Raw genomic sequence first — 19,784 nt, 5'->3', positions numbered from 1 at the left:
CTCCTGGACGGAAGAAAGTCCTGAAGCTGCGTTTCCCCAGCCTGGTGTTCCTGTTCCCTACAGCAGCAGCAGCCATCAATGCTACTGGAGATCATAGAGCACTCAGGACCTTGAAGTCAGCTAATGCCAATGGTTGATTGCTAGATAGCTGAAAATTAAAATTAAAATCCAGCAGCTCTGTAATTCTTACAGAGCATCTGGAGATTATCTGTTACATAATAAAACACAATGCTGAGTGCATGTGAACAGACTAGGCTTACCAGCTGCTAGCAAGCTCTTACAGGGAAAATGAAACCGCCATAAATAAAGGCTCGAGGTCAGTTTGGACCAGAAACATCAGATTCATTGAAAGGATGGTAGTCTCAGCACCGCCAGCTCAGTGCTTCTCTCTTTGATTCCCTCTGTTTAAGGTACTGTAGCAGCTCAGGGTAGAGGGCTTTCTTTTGTCTGGGCACACTCCATCCGTCATCTGCTGCTAAATGTGTAGGGATGTAAAATTAGGGTTGTCTGCCTTTCATCGTTGCTGCCAATTAATGTTTGATTAATATCTCTCCTTTGATGGGGCTCTTAATTCACATTAGAAGTTTTATGGTAAAACTTCTTTGCAAGATGGTTTATCTAATTATAAGCTAGCTGGTTTGCTAGTTTGGTGGAACTTGTAGCTTATTAAGCTTAATACATTTTACTTTTGGAAGGTGCCAGAAAGGATTATACTGCCAATACTGTACTGAACCTGTTTTAAAGCAGACTCTGAGGTGTGTCACAACTTTAAAAAATGGAAAAGTAATTGAAATACCAATGCACTTTGGGGTGTACAACCCTCTTGTTTTCTGACAAGTGTAGCTATATTAAAATGATTCCAAGCAGGCATTACTTACCTTAGATTCAGATTAAAACTATAATTCTATGGCAGTAATGCTTATGTAAGTTTTATCCTGCTCCCCTAGCAATGTGTTGGGACTTTGATTGCTTCACTGGGTTAATATATTTCCCCATTTGCCTTTATAGTCCTCTCCTTTGAATCATATTTAAAGCATTCAGCAACCCTAGATTTTGTTCTCCCTTACTTTTGATGGCCTGAAACCTGAAGCAGCCCTGTTCTGCACTGTTTAGTATTTACTGTTGGTTGTGCCTTAGGCAGAATACTGTTGTATGGCCAGATTCGGCAAGGTATTGAACAAGGCATTGGAAACGCATGACACAGTCTCCTGAATCTTTCAGGTTTTTTAAAAAGAAGCCACAGGGTTCCTAATTGGCTGAAGATTGTTACACTGTGGGACGCAGAATGCAGGGTTAACCTCTTTTCTTATACTAGTTCCCTAAACTAACACACACACACCCCCTAGACTGCTATTTTCACCATTTTGAAAAACAAGTTGCTTTCTGTAATGTGTTAAATAACAACTTGTAGTTGTTGTTTTTTAATAATAAAAAATGCCTCGCCTATTGCTACAGTCTCAGTCCAATTCATGTAATCCTCCAGCTGCTTTTAAAAGAAAGCAAAATAGATGAGAGCCCCTCCTCTGGTACAGAGCAAGCCAGTCTTCTGTAGAGACCTGGTGGTCGAGGGATGACCAGCAGATTGTCATTTAGTGACAACATGAAAAGAGCCCCCTCCCCCGCAAGGCCCTCCCTCAGGTAATTCATGGCATGGAAAGAATAATGGCATTTAAACGCCTCTTTAAAGCTTAAATGCTTACCAGTCTTTCCTGGATTCTCCCTGTTTAATTTGTTTTGTTTTGTACACAGATCAGTTTTATTTGTGCAACAATGTTGTGTTGTGTACTTTACCTTGTTTTTATCTAAAGAAAGTGATACTGTTTTTTGTATTTTTATTTTTCTGTAAACTACTTAGCAGTTTTTACTATATTAAGCAGTATTAAAAATGGATAAATAAATGAAATGAAATGCCTCAGCCCCCTTGGTCCTTTCAGTCCCCCAGAAGAGGAAGCCAACTCTCCTCCTTGCTTTCTTTTCTCTTCCAAGTTGGATGCCCTCAAAGGAAGCGCCGTGAAGAGCAAGGAAGAGCTGAGCAAGTCTCAGGAGCTCCTCAAAACCGAGAGCAAGAAAATGGAAGAGATGAGAAAAGAACTGTAAGTGTTTAACTCTCTTACTCTTTATGTGAGACTCCGTTTATTATTCGTGAAAACAAAATGTTTGTTCGTGGTGTATGAGGGATGTTTTCAGTTGTTTAAAAAATAGTGGAGAAATTGTGTAGCGAGAACCATTCTTCCTTCTGAAACTTATGAGGATAACAAAGAATGACTAATATCTTTATTTAAAGGCACAAACGTTTTTGTTTTTAACGAGGGTCCACTTCATCAGATGCATGGTAACAGGAGACAGCAGTCCACAAAAACCAATGTTGAGTCTTTAAAGTGCCACAGGACTCTTTTAAAAAAAGATACAGTGGTACGTACGCTTCAGGTTACATTTGCTTCAGGATGAGAACAGAAATTGTGCTCCGGCAGCAGCAGGAGGCCCCATTAGCTAAAGTGCTGCTTCAGGTTAAGAACAGTTTCAGGTTAAGAATGGACCTCTGGAACGAATTAAGTACTTAACCCGAGGTACCACTGTAGTGGTAAAAATTATGCAGTTATGGGTCACTGAAAGTTACTGGGCGATACCGATTGTTAATACAAATCATGTTATGTCAACTGCTGTGTTTGTGTTTACTGATTTGAAAGTATGCATAGTTTGGCCACCTGGGGGCATGAGCACTTTCCAGATGGGGCTTTTCCTCTCTCCCCACATTGTGCACACACAGAGCTGATCTCTTTCTTTTTTTCATTGCTCTGCTTGTTACTAATCCTGATAACAGCATTACTGGTATTGCCTTAGACTTAGAGAAACAACCCCAAGCACGGATACCAGAGAATGTGGAACGCTTAATGCTAAGTGATAAGGGATTTTGTTTGCAAAAAAGCCTTTATTTTTAATTTCCAGCAGGGTAGTGATGATTTGTTTCATTTTGTGTGGGATTTCCCGCCCCCCCCCCCATTTTGCATGAGCAGAAACAAACATGTTGGTTTTTCACGACTAGCTGTGGGAGAGATGCAGGTTCAGCCAAGTTTTGCAGTCTCTGTGGGCAGAGAGAGAGGCAGGCTCTGTCACGCAAAGCACTGCATGCTTCAAATTCAACTCACAGTGGTCCCTCGTTTCTCTTTAAAACCAAGCCAACCCCATATTTGCATATTTGAGAAGCTATTTGATGGTGGGGAGCTCTTGATTTCCAAACCAATTTATTTGCTCTCAGGAGACATCAAGAGGAGATAATTATATCCAGGGTTGTGTATGGTTCAAAAAGAGCCAGGAATGAATGCTGCTCTGGATTTCAGAACAGAACAAGTGTGATTGAATCAGTCAGGGTTCAAAACTATATAGAAAAATGTTATTTAGATTTTATTGCAAGATGCTGAAGGTGGGAGATTACTATTGAGTTGATTGATGCCTGTCCTAGAGTTATCCTTTATCTATGTGGTCAGATTTTTGGTAGAAGTGGAAAGAAACCCAGGCCACAGAATTCTCAGGAATGTACTTAGAGGGTGCTCCAGATTCTTCTTTTGCACCAACCATCGATAGAACTTTCCCATGCTGAATGACATATTTCAGACCCATGGATTGGAGGTTCTACACTACCCTGTTAAAGCGTCTCTAGCTGCTCTACACAGAACTCTTTTGATGTGTTAATACATGCAAGAAATTGTTGTTTGTTGTTTAGTCGTGTCCGACTCTTCATGATCCCATGGACCAGAGCATGCCAGAAACTCCTGTCTTCCACTGCCTCCCGCAGTTTGGTCAGACTCATGTTTGTAGCTTCGAGAACACTGTCCAACCATCTCGTCCTCTGTCGTCCCCTTCTCCTTGTGCCCTCAATCTTTCCCAACATCAAGGTCTTTTCCAGGGAGTCTTTTCTTCTCATGAGGTGGCCAAAGTATTGGAGCCTCAGCTTCACGATCTGTCCTTCTAGTGAGCACTCAGGGCTAATTTCCTGAAGAATGGATGTGTTTGATCTTCTTGCAGTCCATGGGACTCTCAAGAGTCTCCTCCAGCACCATAATTCAAAAGCATCAATTCTTCGGCGATCAGCCTTCTTGATGGTCCAGCTCTCACTTCCAAACATCACTACTGGGAAAACCATGGCTTTAACTATACGGACCATTGTTGGCAAGGTGATGTCTCTACTTTTTAAGATGCTATCTAGGTTTGCCATCGCCTTTCTCCCAAGGAGCAGGCGTCTTTTAATTTTGTGACTGCTGTCACCATCTGCAGTGATCATGGAGCCCAAGAAAGTAAAATCTCTCACTGCCTCCATTTCTTCCCCTTCTATTTGCCAGGAGGTGATGGGCCCAGTGGCCATGATCTTCGTTTTTTTGATGTTGAACTTCAGACCATATTTTGCGCTCTCCTCTTTCACCCTCATTAAAAGGTTCTTTAATTCCTCCTCACTTTCTGCCATCAAGGTTGTGTCATCTGCATATCTGAGGTTGTTGATATTTCTTCTGGCGATCTTAATTCCGGCTTGGGATTCATCCAGCCCAGCCTTTCGCATGATGAATTCTGCATATAAGTTAAATAAGCAGGGAGACAATATACAGCCTTGTCGTACTCCTTTCCCAATTTTGAACCAGTCAGTTGTTCCATATTCAGTTCTAACTGTAGCTTCTTGTCCCACATAGAGATTTCTCAGGAGACAGATGAGGTGAAATATGCCTTTACAATTGCATGTTTCACACAGCTACAAGTGCCAAGGAACTGAAACTGGCCTTGGCTCCCCACCCAGTGGTAAACATGCTTGCTACCACATAACGTTTGGAGTGACTCTCCAGGTTTTTTTGGGGGGGGAAGGGGACACCTGTATCTGAATGCTGGTCTAGCCAAGCCAGTCTTGGCCATACTGGGCACAACTGATCTGGCTCAATAGAAGGCATGGGTTTCTCAAAATCAAGTCATACCAGATAAATTTCATTCCTTTTTTTGATAGAGTTACAAACTTGGTGGATCGGGGAAATGCTGTGGATGTAGTGTATCTTGATTTCAGTAAGGCTTTTGACAAAGTCCCTCATGATATTCTTGCAGAGAAGTTGGCAAAATATGCACTGAAGGAAGTAGCTGTTAGGTAGAATTGTAGTGGGTTGACTGACAGAACCCAAAGCATGCTCACTAATGGTTCCTCATCATTCTGGAAAAAAGGGAAGGTGGGGTACTGCAGAGTTCTATCCTGGGCCCGTTCTTGTTCCATGACTTAGATGAAGAAATTGAGAGGGTGTTCATCAAATTTGCAGATGACACCAAACTACGAGGTACAGCTAATGCCACAGAAGACAGAATCAGGATTCAAGATGACCTTAAAAGGTTGGAGAACTGGACCCAAACTAACAGAATGTATTTCAATAGAGACAAATGTATTCCTGCACTTGGGCAGGAATAACCACAAATATAAGATGGGGTACACCTAGCTTACTAGCAGTACATGTGAAAAGGATCTAGGGGTCTTAGTAGACCACAAGCTTCACATGTGTCAACAGTGTGATGCAACAGCAAAAGGGCTTAACAGAAGTCTCGTGTCCTGATCAAGAGAAGTAATCGTCCCATTTTATCAGACCGCACCTGGAGTCCTGTGTCTAGTTCTGGGCACCGCAGTTTAAGAAGGATATTGAGAAACTGGAACATGGAGGGCAACCAAGATGGTGAAAGGTCTGAAAACCAAGCCTTAGGAGGAGCAGTTGAAGAGGCTGGAAAAGAGGAGACTGAGAGGAGTTCTGATGGACGTCTTCAAATATCTAAAGGACTGTTACATGGAAGATGGAGGAAACTTGTTTTCTCCTGCTCTGGAGGGTAGGACCAAACCAATGGATTCAAGTTACAAGAAAGAAGATTCTGACTCAACAGTTGGAAGAACTATTTGACAATAAGAGTTGTTTGACAATGGAATGGATTCTTCCGCCTTCTGAGGGTTTTTAATCAGAGGTTGGATGCTCATCTTTCATGATGTTTTGGTTGAAATTCGTGCGTTGCAGAGGATTGGACTAGATGACCCTTAGGGTCCCTTCCAACTCTACAATTCTATTATTCTTTCTCCAAAAATGTCTATTAGTGGGCCTCAGTCTTACTCTCCAGCAATCCAAGCATCACTCAAGACCACTTACAGAACAAGTGCATGGTTGCTTTTTGAGGTGACAAACCAAAACAGCTAGAAAACTCTTAGATGTTGGAACTCCTAATGCAGATGATCTCAGGGCTCTTCAGTGTTGCTGACACTGATCGTTCACCATAAAACATTTTTAATTTGAGCTGGGTGGCTGAGTCTTTTGGTTATGACCCCTCTGTGGATGGAAATTAACCCAGGAGCACACTAGATGGTGTGCTGCTTGCACTGTGCTGATTCTTGATGCTTCCTGCACTGCTTCTCTCTAGTTCAGTGGTTCCCAATTAGCTAATTACTGAGGACCCCCTATTTATCAAAAGCCAAGCCACAGACCCCCTGCTTTAGAAAATTTTGGTAACTGTGGTAGTTACCTCTGCAAAGCAATTTTTTGAACAAAATATGAGGTGGCCCCTAATAAGCAACGGATTTTAGGTACATAGTAAAAAACAAACAAACAAACAAACCCCAGGGCTGAGCGATATCTGGTTTTCAACATCGGAATATATCAGCAACTAAACATCACGATAATCTGATATATTACAATGTCTGAAATCAGGCGTGGGGATGAGGGAGGGAGCAGCCATAGAGATGATGGGAGGGGAGAGGAGAGGAAACGGAGGCACCTTCATCACATGGTTTGAGTCGGAGGGCATAGGGATGGAGCCTTCATCAGCGGGGCAGCCAGTGAAGATGCATGTTCTCTGTGGCTGCTGCTGCTTTCCTGCTGACTGAGAAAAGCTGCTCTACCTGAGTGCTAGGGGAAGGTAGTGCCACTGTGTCTTGACGTGAGCGCGATCAGCTGTCCTGTTCTCCGTCAGCATAAGGGGAAGATAGTGCCTCGCAATCAGTTGCCCTGGTCTCCCTCAGCATGAGGGAAGGCAGCTCAGATCAGCAGCGTTATCGGCTGAGATCATCATGCAATGTCAGCGGTGCCTTGGAATTGGCTGCCCTGAATTCATATTGCTGTGTCATTTTGCCGAGTCAAAATCGTTAACGCGGTGTGATTTCAAAACCAATTTTGGCCGATATATTGAACAATTGCACAGTGCTAAAACAGACCATAAACATCATGATATTACCATGCAAAAATGACAAAAATGTAGTTCAGGGGGATGCAAGAGATGGAGCTGTGAAACCCCTGGGTGCGTTCCGTGGACCTCCAGGGGGCCCTGGACCCCTAATTGGGAACCACTGCTCTAGTTGTTTGCCACTAGCAATGTAGTAGTGCAAGCCATAAATGTTCTCATATACCTGTGGAAGGCAATTTGTGGGCTTTTGCTTCTTACCCTCCAAGGTACCTGGTTGATCTTGTCTCACAACTGACTTTGTTTATTTTATTTTCATCTCCCTCTTTCTTCTGGATGGCTGTGGAATGTTTGCCATTCACAAGCAGCAGAGAAGCAAAAAGCTGGGAGAGGAGGGAGAGAGTTAGGAGTGGGGAGTAGAAAGCGCTGAAAACCCACCAAAATCAGCCCTAAAACAAGTCTTGACAATAACATAGCTGCCACTTTGTGAGTTGTCTTTATATATAATATACCGTATTTTTCGCTCTCTAGGTCTCACCAGACGATAAGACGCACCTGGTTTGGGGGGGAGGAAACAAGAAAAAAAAATTCTCTAGCTGTTCTGGCTTCTGGGATAGCCGCTGAAGCCTCTCCCGGGCAGTGGGATGAAGGCTCCCCCTGCCCGGAAGAGGCTGCCGGCGGGTAAGCTGCCCTCTGTACCTTCCCCCATCTCCCACAAGAACCGCACGCTCTTTAAAGGGAGTGCGGTTCTTGGGGGCTTTCTGGGAAGTGGGGGAAGGGACAGAGTCGCACGTTCTGTCCCTTCCCCCCACTTCCCGCAAGCGGAAGGCAAAGCCTTCACAGGACAGCAGGGAGCCTTCGTCCCACTGCCCTATGGAGGCTTCACGGGGGCTATCCAAAAGCCAGAATAGCTAGAGGGAGCGCTGCACAGCGCTCCCTCTATCTGGTCTAGCTTTGCGCGAAGCTTCCGCAGGGCACGGGGACCAGCGCTCCCTCTCTCTGTTCTGGCTTCTGGCTTAGCCGCACAGCCTGCATTCGCTCCATAAGACGCACACACATTTTCCCTTACTTTTTAGGAGGGAAAAGGTGTGTCTTATAGAGCGAAAAATACGGTAAACCTTATTGCATATTTCACCCGCACCTATTGCAAGATTGTTGAGCGGGGATTTAATTAGAAACAAATTGCTGCAACATCTGGGGGCTGGTTGTGTGTGTGTTGTTGTTGGGGGGGATTGTGGCAGTCTGCTGCCTGAACTCTTCTTCAGTCTCTCTCAGCTCACACCATTCATGAGAGAAGAATCTTAACACGGTTATACTTGACCCAGCCCACTTACAGCTATGATAAATGTGTGTATTTGCTTTTTAAAAAAATGTTTCAAATGGCATGGAAAGTAATTCATTTAAAAAGAAGTGATTCCACACCTAGCATCCACTGCCTTCCTTTTGAAGATCGATGCTGGACAGAGGAGGGCATTTGGGATGTGGGTCGTCACCTTATTAAATATCTCATCAAGCATGAGATTTTCTCTCCCTTCCTTTTTTTTGCAAGCTGCAAAGCTGATTTCTCTCCCACTGTTCCCCTCCCTTGCCCTTCTTGTTCCTATGGTAACCATGCGCTCTCTGTCTTCACAGAGAAGTACTAAAGCTGGTAGAGGCTGAGAAGTCCCAGCAGCTTGCCGTCTTGCAAGAAGAGAACATTAAACTTGCCGAGGAGCTTGGCAAGGGGGAAGTCCCCAGTCACCAGAAGGTATGTCCTTTCACGTTGACTTTCCAGGGGTGGAGTTTGCTGCAAGCGAGTTTTTAAGAGCTAGCCATGCTCTTCCGTGTGTGTGTGTGTGTGTGTGTGTGTGTGAGAGAGAGAGAGAGAGAGAGAGAGAGAGAGAGAGAGAGATTTCGGCACATGCTGATGATTGAGAGAAATTGTCTTTCAGGGTATAAATGCCAGGAAAGCAGCAGCAGCAACAAGGCAACGAGAACTTAAAATGAATTCAGTGTTATTTATAAAATTTATTGTGGTGTGATCTCTTGTGGGCGGCTGAAGCTAGCAAAAGTCCACCCTGACAGGAAAGCCAGCCTATCTCCAGGGTGCTACGTTTGTGGCTCTTCCATTGGGTTTTAAAGTATTTGAGCATAATATCTTCAAACATATCCAAGAAAGGGGAAAAATTGCATAATCCTTTGCAGGAGAGAGGAGGTTTGATGGAAAGAAGTGTTGATTGTTAGCAGGGGTCTGCATCTATTGGCTTTAGAGATTGGTCAGCCTTTCTGTCAGTGGCTTTTCTTACATTAATATCTCTATAATGGGGTTTTCATCACTGTGACCTTCTGAAGCTGCTTGCTGAACCCCCCCCCCCGCTCCCAAACCGACAACACACCCCAGCACTAATTTGTAAAAGGGATGTTTGAGCAAGTGAGCAAAACTGTTTTTAAGTATTGAAAGCTGTGTTTGATTATTTTGAATTGGAATGTGTGCAAATGAGATTCATTGTGCTTGCTGTGAGATTTGCTTGGGATAGATGTGTGGTCATTTAGTAGCTGTATAAAATCTACTTCATACCATTTATTAACATATACATATAGTATGGGCCTTTCACGCACAATCTCTGTTGAAATGAATGGGAGTTGGCCAGGATCACACACTTGGTGCTGACTCGAGGGATCTGTGTTCTGCTTCAGCCTTTGCACATCACATACAAGCAACTTTCAGCTAACTTCTAAGTCAGGGATCTAAGAAAAACTCTGCAATGGCCCCAACACCTTAGAGAGCATATTATGTTCACACAATCTGTCATCATCTTTTCATTCTTCTCCTCATTGGGTAGTAAGTGTATTCATTGCAGAGGTAACAAGACGATCCAAAACCTGTAGTCAGAACCAAGTATCTGGGTACATCTACTTAATATCTTTCTAATTTTGCTGCCATGCATCATGTTTTGAAGTAATTTGCAATCATATTTTGATTTGGGTTAGGGTTTTTGTGCGAGAGGAATGAGTAGGAGACAAGCATGGATTCATCTACAAGCTTTTATTTGCAAATATGAGGACTAGGAACTTGGTTATTCAAAAGAGAAGCAGATGTCCTCAGCAACCTAGGGATATGCAAAATGCCCAAGCTTTGTCATTAGTATCACTTTGGGCTTGAAAACTATATGAGCAGTAGTTGGGAAGCTGAGAAGAAACTGGGACACTGAGGAGGCAGAGAGCCCGGGCATTACATTTCAGCCTCTTACAGCAATTCTTGTCCTTTTGTCTCTTGGGGAAACCTGCAGGGGTCCCTGGACTAATTAATGTGAGCTAAAATAGCATGTAGACCTTATTGCAAGCACAGGCTCCGATGCTGGACGTGTACCAACAAAGCACTCTGGGTATGGCTTGAAGACATACATATTTTTTTTAAATTGAATTTTAAATTTGATTTGTAAGCAACTTTAAATTGTTGGATAAAGAGGGGGCACTAATAATGGGTGTCTGCCCAAGGCATGGTAGTCATGGAGCTAAATACGTGATAAAGCCTAATGTAGCTAATTAGCCCAGATCAGCCACTTCTGCAAGGCATCCCAATGCTCCCTTTCAATACAGGAGCACCCCCAGCCCAGCAGAAGCGAGTAGCTTACCAAGTTGGTGGGTAAGGATTGCTGAAGTGTAGGCAGCCTAAATTTACCTCTCTAACTTCTTAAAATTCAAAATCACACCAGGAAGCACAATTTGCCAGTCCCTTCTCCTGCACAGGCCCTCTTGCAATAAAAAGAAGTTGCTCACCTATCTGCATTTCCGTTGCCCCCATTACATAAGGCTTCGGAAGGGGCTTCCGGGTGGGTGGGTGTTGTGGAAATTGGTTAAGAGAAAGAGCTTAACCCAAAGTTAAATCTGGTCCAAGGACTTTCTGTCTCTTCTTCACCTTCCCTTGCTGCATATGACAGTTGTTGGCAGAGAAGTCCTAGAGTAAAGAAATCTGGTAACTGGAATTGGAGTGTTAGCCTAGGAAGAATATCCACCTACCAAGTTAGGGTGCCAAGGAATGTGAATTGGCTAGCCCTAAAACCTAAGTGAAACATGTTCATTTGCTAAGGTTTTTTCAACAGTGCTGTGAGCAACCCTGGATGTTCCTTGGAACCTTATCAAAAAGATCAGTAATGGCAGCCAAGTCCATTGGTTTATCATTACCACTATAACTCAGCAAGATGTTCTAGGGCGCACTGTTAGCTCACACAGAGCAGTGATGAAACCTGATCAGCACCCATGTAAACTGAGTGTGTGTACGGTTGTCAGGCCCCTTGGGCCTGAAGGTACACCCACCACCCCCAGCTAGCAGGCTTGAATCTCCATGTGGGGCTGCCCTACCCAGGCTGCCTAAGCAGGAAAGAAGGAGTGACTCCCTTACTTCAGCTGGACCTGGGAATACAGTGGTACCTCGGGTTACATACGCTTCAGGTTACAGACTCCGCTAACCCAGAAGTAGTACCTCGGGTTAAGAACTTTGCTTCAGGATGAGAACAGAAATCATGCTCCGGCGGCATGGCAGCAGCAGGAGGTCCCATTAGCTAAAGTGGTGCTTCAGGTTAAGAACAGTTTCAGGTTAAGAATGGACCTCCGGAATGAATTAAGTACTTAACCCGAGGTACCACTGTACCCCCTTTCACTAAGATTTCTGACTTAAATTACAATGAGTGACCTATTTGCTCATTTGTTGGACCTTGTGTTTTTTGTTTGAAAATAACAATGACTGTGCTTAATGAGATCACTGAGGCCTGATCCATGACATCTCCAGGAGCCGCCCCCAGGTCTCAGGTTTGGCCCTGAAATCTCAGGAAGTGGGAGGCTCCTGCCCTGGCAGCCATGCGTGTGTGCCCTAAAAGAACTCTCTGGTTCTATGGCGGAGAAGCCAGTGTGGAAAGGGTCCCTGAAGACCTCTGCTTTAGAATGTACGTCAGAGAAGGGCTTGCATAATTCAGATGGCCAGCCTTTCTTTGTCCAGAGGAAGTTAGAAAGAAAGCAGTAAATGAAAGCTGTCCATAATGAGCTTATTTTTCGGAGTGAGATTTAATGTCTTTAAAACTAGCAAGATGACTCTTCCACTTACCTTGCAGGTATTTTTGATTCGTACTGCTATGATAACAATATAAATTCTGGCCAGTATCTGTTAGTGAGTCTGTATATGCCTGAGGCATTTTGCAGATTTAATTGGTATTGTTTCATCAGTGTTTCATATTTACATCTGAAGTTTGTGTATTTGAGTAGAGGAAATATGGGTGTTCTCTTCATGGCTGCTTAAGTAATTAGCTGCTTTGTAATTAATTAAAGGATATTCAATCATATATTAGACCCTTACCTTGGGGAAATTTTCTGACTTGCAGTACAGTGGTGCCTCGCAAGACGAAATTAATTCGTTCCGCAAGTCTTTTCGTCTTGCGAGTTTTTCGTCTTGCGAAGCACGGTTTCCCATAGGAATGCATTGAAAATCAATCAATGCGTTCCTATGGAAACCGCCTTCAGACCAGGTCCGGGGACAGTCTGTCCCCCGACCTCTTCTGAAGGCCGGCGGGGGGCGAAAGTCTTTGCTCCCCCCCCCCCGCCTGCCTTCCCGGGACAGCGGAGACCAACATTTTAAAAATCTCCGCTGTCCCGGGGCGATTTAAAAGCCCCCGGGAAGGCAGGCAGGGGGGACAAAGACTTTTGCCCCCCGCCAGCCTTCAGAAGAGGTCCTGGACCTTCCCGGGAGAGCCTCTTCCCCGCCTGCCTCCCCCGCCGCCTGCCTTCAAAAGCCGTCCGGGACAGCAGAGAGACGTGCTGCGTTTCTCCGCTCTCCCGGGAAGGCAGGCAGGGGGGAGCAAAGACTTTTGCCCCCCGCCGGCTTTCAGAAGAGGTCCAGGACCTCTTCTGAAGGCGGGCGGGGGGCAAAAGTCTTTGCTCCCCCCGGCTGCCTTCAAAAGCCATCCGGGATAGCGGGAAGCGCTTCCCTGCTATCCCGGACTGCTTTTAAAATGCTGGCGGTGGGGAGCAAAGCCTTTCGGCCCCCGCCGGCCTTCCTGGACCTCTTCTGAAGGCCGGAGGGGGGGGAAGGCTTTGCTCCCCACCGCTAGCATTTAAAAGAGGTCCCCGGAGATTTCCCTATGGGCTTTCTTCTTGCGAAGCAAGCCCATAGGGAAATTCGTCTTGCGAAGCAACTTGCAAACGGAAAACCCTTTCGTCTAGCGGGTTTTTCGTCTTGCGAGGCGTTCGTCTTGCGGGGCACCACTGTATTTCAAATCTTTGTGTGGCAGCCCTTAATTTAAAATTCGGAAGTTTTATTACTTTAAAAAAATTAATCCTCCATTCTACGTATTTTTTGCTGAAAGAATTTCCCATAATCCATTTGGTCCTGCGGGGGGTAGCATATGCAATTTTTTTCAGTTGATGGGGGTAGGGAGAAGGGCTACGGCCAGAAATTCTCAGCAAGAAGCAAAGGTCTTTTCTTGGATATATTAAAAATAAATTGTAAAATAAGTATGTCATATTCAGAGCTTTTGTGGTGGTTATTTATATCGCATAATCTGTAGAGATGTGGTGTTCCTAAGTGGTAAGTACATGCAGTCTGGCTGCACCGTTTGGGAGGGAGCTGATACTTTTTCATCAAACACTGTGCACAGCAGACCTGTTCCTCCGTGAATACTGACTGAGCTCCAGGGCATTATGAGGATTTTCAGACGGTGGTGAGGTTAAACTGGCAGATTATTATTATTATAGTTAGTAATTTATTAATATTCTTCCACACAAGTGCATCAGAGGAGAGGCAATGTACAGTAGAAAGAGGAAAACAAATACATGGTTTCTTTAAATCGAAAGAATACAAAATAGACACCCATGGCAGAGAACCGTTCATCTAGCTGGGAAAACCCATTGGAAGAATTGTCTTCAGAAGGTGCAGTGGGGGTGCCTGTCATCTCGCAACATCCCTCTATTCTGAGGAAGTCTGCTGTCCAGAGGAGACCTCTGAGGGCTCCATTGCCAAAGATGCCCCTTGAAGTCAATTGGGGGGGCATGGCATTGGTGGGTGGAGCAACAAGTGTGAATTTTACCTTTTTGTTACATCTCTGCAGCTTGCAAGAAGGAGATTTCATGGGCTGCCCTTGTTTACCTCCGATTTAAGCCCTTGTATCCTCCATCCTTCAGAACAAAGGCACTTTCCCTTCCAAATTCTTCTCCTTCTACCTCTGGAGTTTCAGTTTTCTTGCCTCTACAGCAAGCCTTGAAATTGAGAGCAGTAGCATGTGCAGCCTGTCTGTGCGGGGGAGGCAGATGAGCTGTCCTCTGAAGCTGTCACTGAAAATAGCTATATTAGACTTCAAGCACATTCTCGGCACAATATGATGTCTGTTCTAGGCCAAACCTCCCATGGTTTGCACTTTCCTTCTCTCCCTTGTGGTCTAAGAGAGAGAGAGAGAGAGAGCGCAAGCATCAACCTCTCTTGGGAACCGAGGGCCAAAGCTCAGAGCTGAGAGACATGGAGGGGAATGGCTATAACTAGGGAGATCTGGGGGCCGGGGGGGGGATGTGTGTGTGATCTGGCTGGCTGCTGTTGTGGGATTAAAAGGGGCAGAGGAGGACTCTCCTGTCAGGATTCAACAAATCCCTCTGGTCAAAGAGAGCATGTGAAGAGGGGAGGAGGAGTTGGGGAAGAGGCAGCGTTGCCTCATGCGCCTGCTGAAAATAACAAATTTCTGTGAAAATGGCTTAAGTTGCAGAGGATCCCCCCTTTTTTTTCCACCTCTGGAGAGAAGACAATCTGCAAATTAGGGAAAGTTGCAGGATGTTTGAATTAGAAAGTAGCACTGTTTGATTCTTAAATGGTAAATGAGACTGATTTTCTCTTTCAGCTGGACGAAGAGAGATCTGTCCTTAATAACCAGTTGCTAGAGATGAAAAAGAGGTAAGCTTTCTCACGGGGGGAGGGTGTTTGGGTGTGTGCACCTACAGACAATTGGGGAAAATAGGATTAAATAAACCCATAGTGAAGCTGTTTGATTCCATCTACCCTTCTTTAGTTGAAATAACCCAGGACTGCACCCTTCAGCTGTTGACAATGCATGTGGAATACTAAATACATGCAAAAAGTTTCATCCTTCTCATCACTAAAATTTGTGTGAAAAGGCTTGACCTTAAGAAACATTTAACATTGCTTAATCTAGCATGTACCATACTCTGATAGATGTTCCCTTCTATTCTCTGCATTTCAGCACCTAGATAATTGTGCCATTTTTAGCACTAGAGTTTTGAATCACTTTAACAGATCTGGAAACTGCGCAAAGCCTCCCCGTGGATCAGCTTCAAAAGTCTTCATTAAGTGGTTTTGTCAAAATATTGCTAAACTCTATACCCACTTCAGGCAAATAACTCTAACAGTTTGACTTTAAACCCCCCCCCACCCCAATGGCACATTTGTCCATTGTCTCTTTAGACAGACAGAGGCCAACAACTTAAAAAGCTGGGAGTGAAACATCTTAACATTGACATTTTAACACCTTCAGGAGATAACTAATTTAGAAAAAAAGCATCCTAGCAAACATGAATATTCTGGCTTACTGGTGCTTTCCTTTTTCAACTTATGCTATGCAGTTAACCCTCTCAGTATCCAGCAGTTACACTGGTAGAATTCAGTATTGTAACAGAAAAATATCAAACTTACTGCATAGAAACATGAATGAGTTTTGTTTCTGAAGTATGCTTACAGGGTGCCTTGTAGTTTATGTATCTTTGTAGTGATTGAGACAGTTAAATTAACCAGGGACTTTCCAAACAGTTCATTTTCATGGCTCAGGAATTAGCAGTAGGTTTTCTGCCTAACCTCTCGGGTTTTGTGATGCAAAAACAAGAGATCTTTGGTCAGTTGATATAGAGAGACCTCATGGAGGGAGCAGTCTTGCCCATCCCATCACCATTTCACCCACAATAATTCTTCTTCTCCTGCCCCCAAAATTGTCTTTGTGAAAGTAGGTATTAGAACAGCCTTTTCCAAGCTGGTGCCCTCTGGATATTTTGGACTACAACTTCCATCTGCCCCAGCCAGCGCAGCCAAGGGTCAACAACAGGGAGCAGAGCAGCCCTCAGGGTACCGGGAGGGCGAGAGGCGAGGTGGCAGCGAGGTTGGTGCATGTACCACCTGAGCCCCTGGGGCGCTCCCCCTGGCTTTGCCCCTTTCCCTCTCTCCCTGGGTAAGCCAAAGTCAGCTAAGTGCCACTGATTCCTATTGGTTGTAGTTCAAAACCTCTGGAGGGCATGAGGTTGATGAAGGCGGAGTTAGAGAATTTTGGGACTCTCTAGCTAAAAGGGGGCTCAGTGTTGCTTCAGCTCATTAGATCCATTGTGGATTTGCTAACTGTCTGACTTGTCTCTGAGCCTGCGCTATTTTCTCAATACTCATTTCACTCCTCTCTCTCCCCTTTCCTACCCTTGCTTCCTTTGCTATATCTGTGTGTCTTTAATGGTAAGACTAAAGAAAGTCTATCCACGTTACAATAAATAACTTTTTTTTCCTCGCCAATAAAAATTGTTGTACATATTTTTCGGCTGCCTTTTTGTTTCCTTAGTGTCTTGCTTTTTGTTTTGTTTTTCGTTTCGTAAAATACTCAGCAGTATTAAATCTTTTTTTTTTTACAACAACAACAGAATCCACTTCAGTGCAAATTTAGTTCTTCCTTTACTGTATTTTGCATTTCTCTTCCATGTTTCTAACATGTGGTTCTTGTTATCTTGCATTTTTAAAGCTTGCCCAGTATCACTTTAAGGTACTTGCTTCATTATTTGAATTTCTTGGTTTCTTTTGTGGCAAGCGAAGAATCTGGGTGTGCTTCTAGCTGGGGGTTATTGGAGTCACCCATGTTATCTGTTTAGTAGCTGCTTCTGGACAAACCACTAAGAATGTCTCCTGCACAAATCTACTTCACTCAGTGGAGCAAATCCCATTCATTTCAGTGGAACTTGCTCAGGAGATGCTTCTGGTGGGGTGAGCCCCTTGCAACATTAAATGTTTAAAAAAAATTGGTACAAAACATGGGAATTACCGTACAAAATGGTCATGAGCCCTGCCCTAATAACCCAATTGGAAACTGTTGTTAAATGGGTCTTTTGAGCCATGAAACTATACTTTTCAAGTTGATAATAACTGTGCTCCCATCCTACAAGAAAACGGATGAGGTTTCTCAGCATGACTGAGCTTTCAAATTGCTGGGTGTGGGTGTGTGGGTGTATACATACATAAACATACACACAACTACATAGAAATATATATAGTTTGTCATTCAAAGCACATCTTCCAATTTAACCATAGAATGGCCACATTTTTTTAACCCAAGGATAAATATTGGCAGAGGTTTTCCAAGCATTTTGGTGCCAAGGCAGAATTTCCAAAAAACTATTTCCCCTTATGTTAGTAAAAACATAATAAAATGATTATTTGCTGTGCCTTACCTTACTGCGCCCGAGGGTGGACTGTCTCATTTTGCCTGATGCTAAGATGGGACGCGGGTGGCGCTGTGGGTTAAACCACAGAGCCTAGGACTTGCCAATCAGAAGGTCGGCGGTTCAAATCCCCGCGATGGGGTGAGCTCCCGTTGCTCGGTCCCTCCTCCTGCCAACCTAGCAGTTCGAAAGCACGTCAGAGTGCAAGTAGATAAATAGGTACCGCTCCAGCGGGAAGGTAAATGGCATTTCCGTGCACTGCTCTGGTTTGCCAGAAGCGGCTTAGTCCTGCTGGCCACATGACCCAGAAGCTGTACGCCGGCTCCCTCGGCCAATAAAGTGAGATGAGCGCCGCAGCCCCAGAGTCGGTCACGACTGGACCTAACGGTCAGGGGTCCCTTTACCTTTACCTTTAAGAGCCCAATGGTTCTAGGCCTCTGTTATGTATCATGGGGGTTCTGTGCTGGCAGATCCAGTTGAAGTGTCTGGAGGTGTATGCAAGAGGCATTTTTCAAAGTCATGGTGGAAGAGAACAAATGTGAGAGGTGTCTGAGAAGAAAGGGCATTTGAAATGTGTATCTATTAGGCCTGTCACCTGATTTGAAATAGTTTACCTAATTAATTATATGGGTTCTAGTTAATTGCTTAAATTTGCATATGAGTAAAGAAATGCTCTGATGCAGAAAGCATGCTTTTTAGATGATGTGTGCATGCATTGTAGCTGTGAATCATATATTTGCCCTTGTCTCTCACATTAGAGAGAGACCCTCAGTTAGGATGGCACTTGCCACTTCCATAAGTAGTTGCATTATAAATAATAATATAAATTTGTGTGTGTTTGTGTTTGTGTGTGTGTGTGTGTGTGTGTGTGTGTACTGGTCATGTGCTTTCCCACTTGCAGAAGGGCTTGTGAAATGTGCAAGTGTGGAATGTCACTGGCCAGAAGAACAGTTTGTATGATAAGCTGTGAACACCTCCAAAATTAGGTGCATTTCTCACACACACCTGAAACACAATGTTTTCTGTCTAGTGCAAAGACTGGCATCTTAATAATCCTGGCTCTTCTTTTCTGCTTTTCAATCATGTTCCTAGTCCCCATGGTTGTCAGGAGAAGCTTATGCTCTTCTCTGTGTCCTCCTGCCATTTCCTTTCTTCTCAAATTGTGTAAGCCAGTGCAAAAATGATGCAAAACTAGCCCAATATTGTGAATACAACTTGCTTTTTGTGCGTGCAGAGTTTACCTATATGGACACACTTTTACTTACACTCAAGCACATACCTTGAATGCACACAGTTCAGCGTTATAGCCAGTGATGCACAGACGACCCCAGTAATTATGCAAGGCATGCTGCTGTTAGTTTTAGCAGAGCAGTGGTCAATGCTTGACATATAGGAACTGTCACTCATGTGCTCAACAAGCATTCTGCAGAATCAAAGGCAGACTTAAATGCCATGGAGCTTTTCTGGAACAAAAGACAGCCTTTCTGATATTTAGAAGAGACACTCTGGGTAGCTGTTCGGGGCTGTGGCCTGATTCTGTTCAATTCCTTCTCTGTCTTAAAAAACAACAATCCTGACCCAGCTGTGGTGTGTGCCTTCATGTCTGTACATCCCAGATTCTCCAGTTGCTGCTTCCATGACTAAGACTAAACATCTGCATAACTTCAAATAGAATTCTGTGATGTATTATCACTGTTGTTTGTTTGTTTGTTTGTTTTTGCCATATTTCTTGGGCTCCTGCAAGGACTGTGCTGTATTTCACCCGCTGGTTATCGTGGTTCTCACTAACTGTAGATACCATGGACACTTAACAACCTTTGGTTTAGGGCTATTGATTATCCCTTTCTTCAGTTTGCATTTTGCTCCATCTGGATGTGCATGAGATACTCTCTTGCTCTCTCTTTCTCTGGCTACCTCTGCTCAATTTTAGTTTCCTCCAATAGCAATTGTTGGCTGTCTTTCAAAACAAGAACAAAAAACAGGCCTACTCTCCCAGTAAAGGGATTGAACCAATTTGTAGTTTCTCCCATTCAGGCCCTATTTAAATAAGTAGGAATTGCACAGTAGCATCCCGTTATTTTCAGTGCACCTTTTAGAGGCCTTGTTTTCTGTGACTACGTTCAGAAAAGTAACCGGGCCCTGCCTCAAGGGTTGATATTGTTGGTCATCTGCTGAGG

The 19,784-nt window shown here is 44.2% G+C and overlaps 1 protein-coding gene across 41 annotated transcripts in view; it reads left to right on the top strand.

Annotated features, from left to right (window-relative positions):
* The window catches only part of CLIP1 (CAP-Gly domain containing linker protein 1), a 103,854-nt gene that overhangs the window by 70,088 nt on the left and 13,982 nt on the right, over positions 1 to 19,784 (top strand). For 31 of the 41 annotated variants that reach the window (XM_083716760.1, XM_083716784.1, XM_083716755.1 and 28 more), the window contains 4 exons: positions 1,987 to 2,093; positions 8,806 to 8,920; positions 15,027 to 15,079; positions 16,914 to 16,934. In XM_083716760.1, the coding sequence (XP_083572886.1) occupies positions 1,987 to 2,093; positions 8,806 to 8,920; positions 15,027 to 15,079; positions 16,914 to 16,934 (296 nt within the window). The remainder of the gene's footprint in view (positions 1 to 1,986; positions 2,094 to 8,805; positions 8,921 to 15,026; positions 15,080 to 16,913; positions 16,935 to 19,784) is intronic. The other 10 variants (XM_083716763.1, XM_083716758.1, XM_083716783.1 and 7 more) reach the window with 1 other exon arrangement.

This window comes from Podarcis gaigeae (assembly GCF_964106915.1).
Source record: "Podarcis gaigeae genome assembly, chromosome: 16".
NCBI lineage: Eukaryota > Metazoa > Chordata > Lepidosauria > Squamata > Lacertidae > Podarcis > Podarcis gaigeae.
This window is presented reverse-complemented; position numbering and strand designations above follow the sequence as displayed.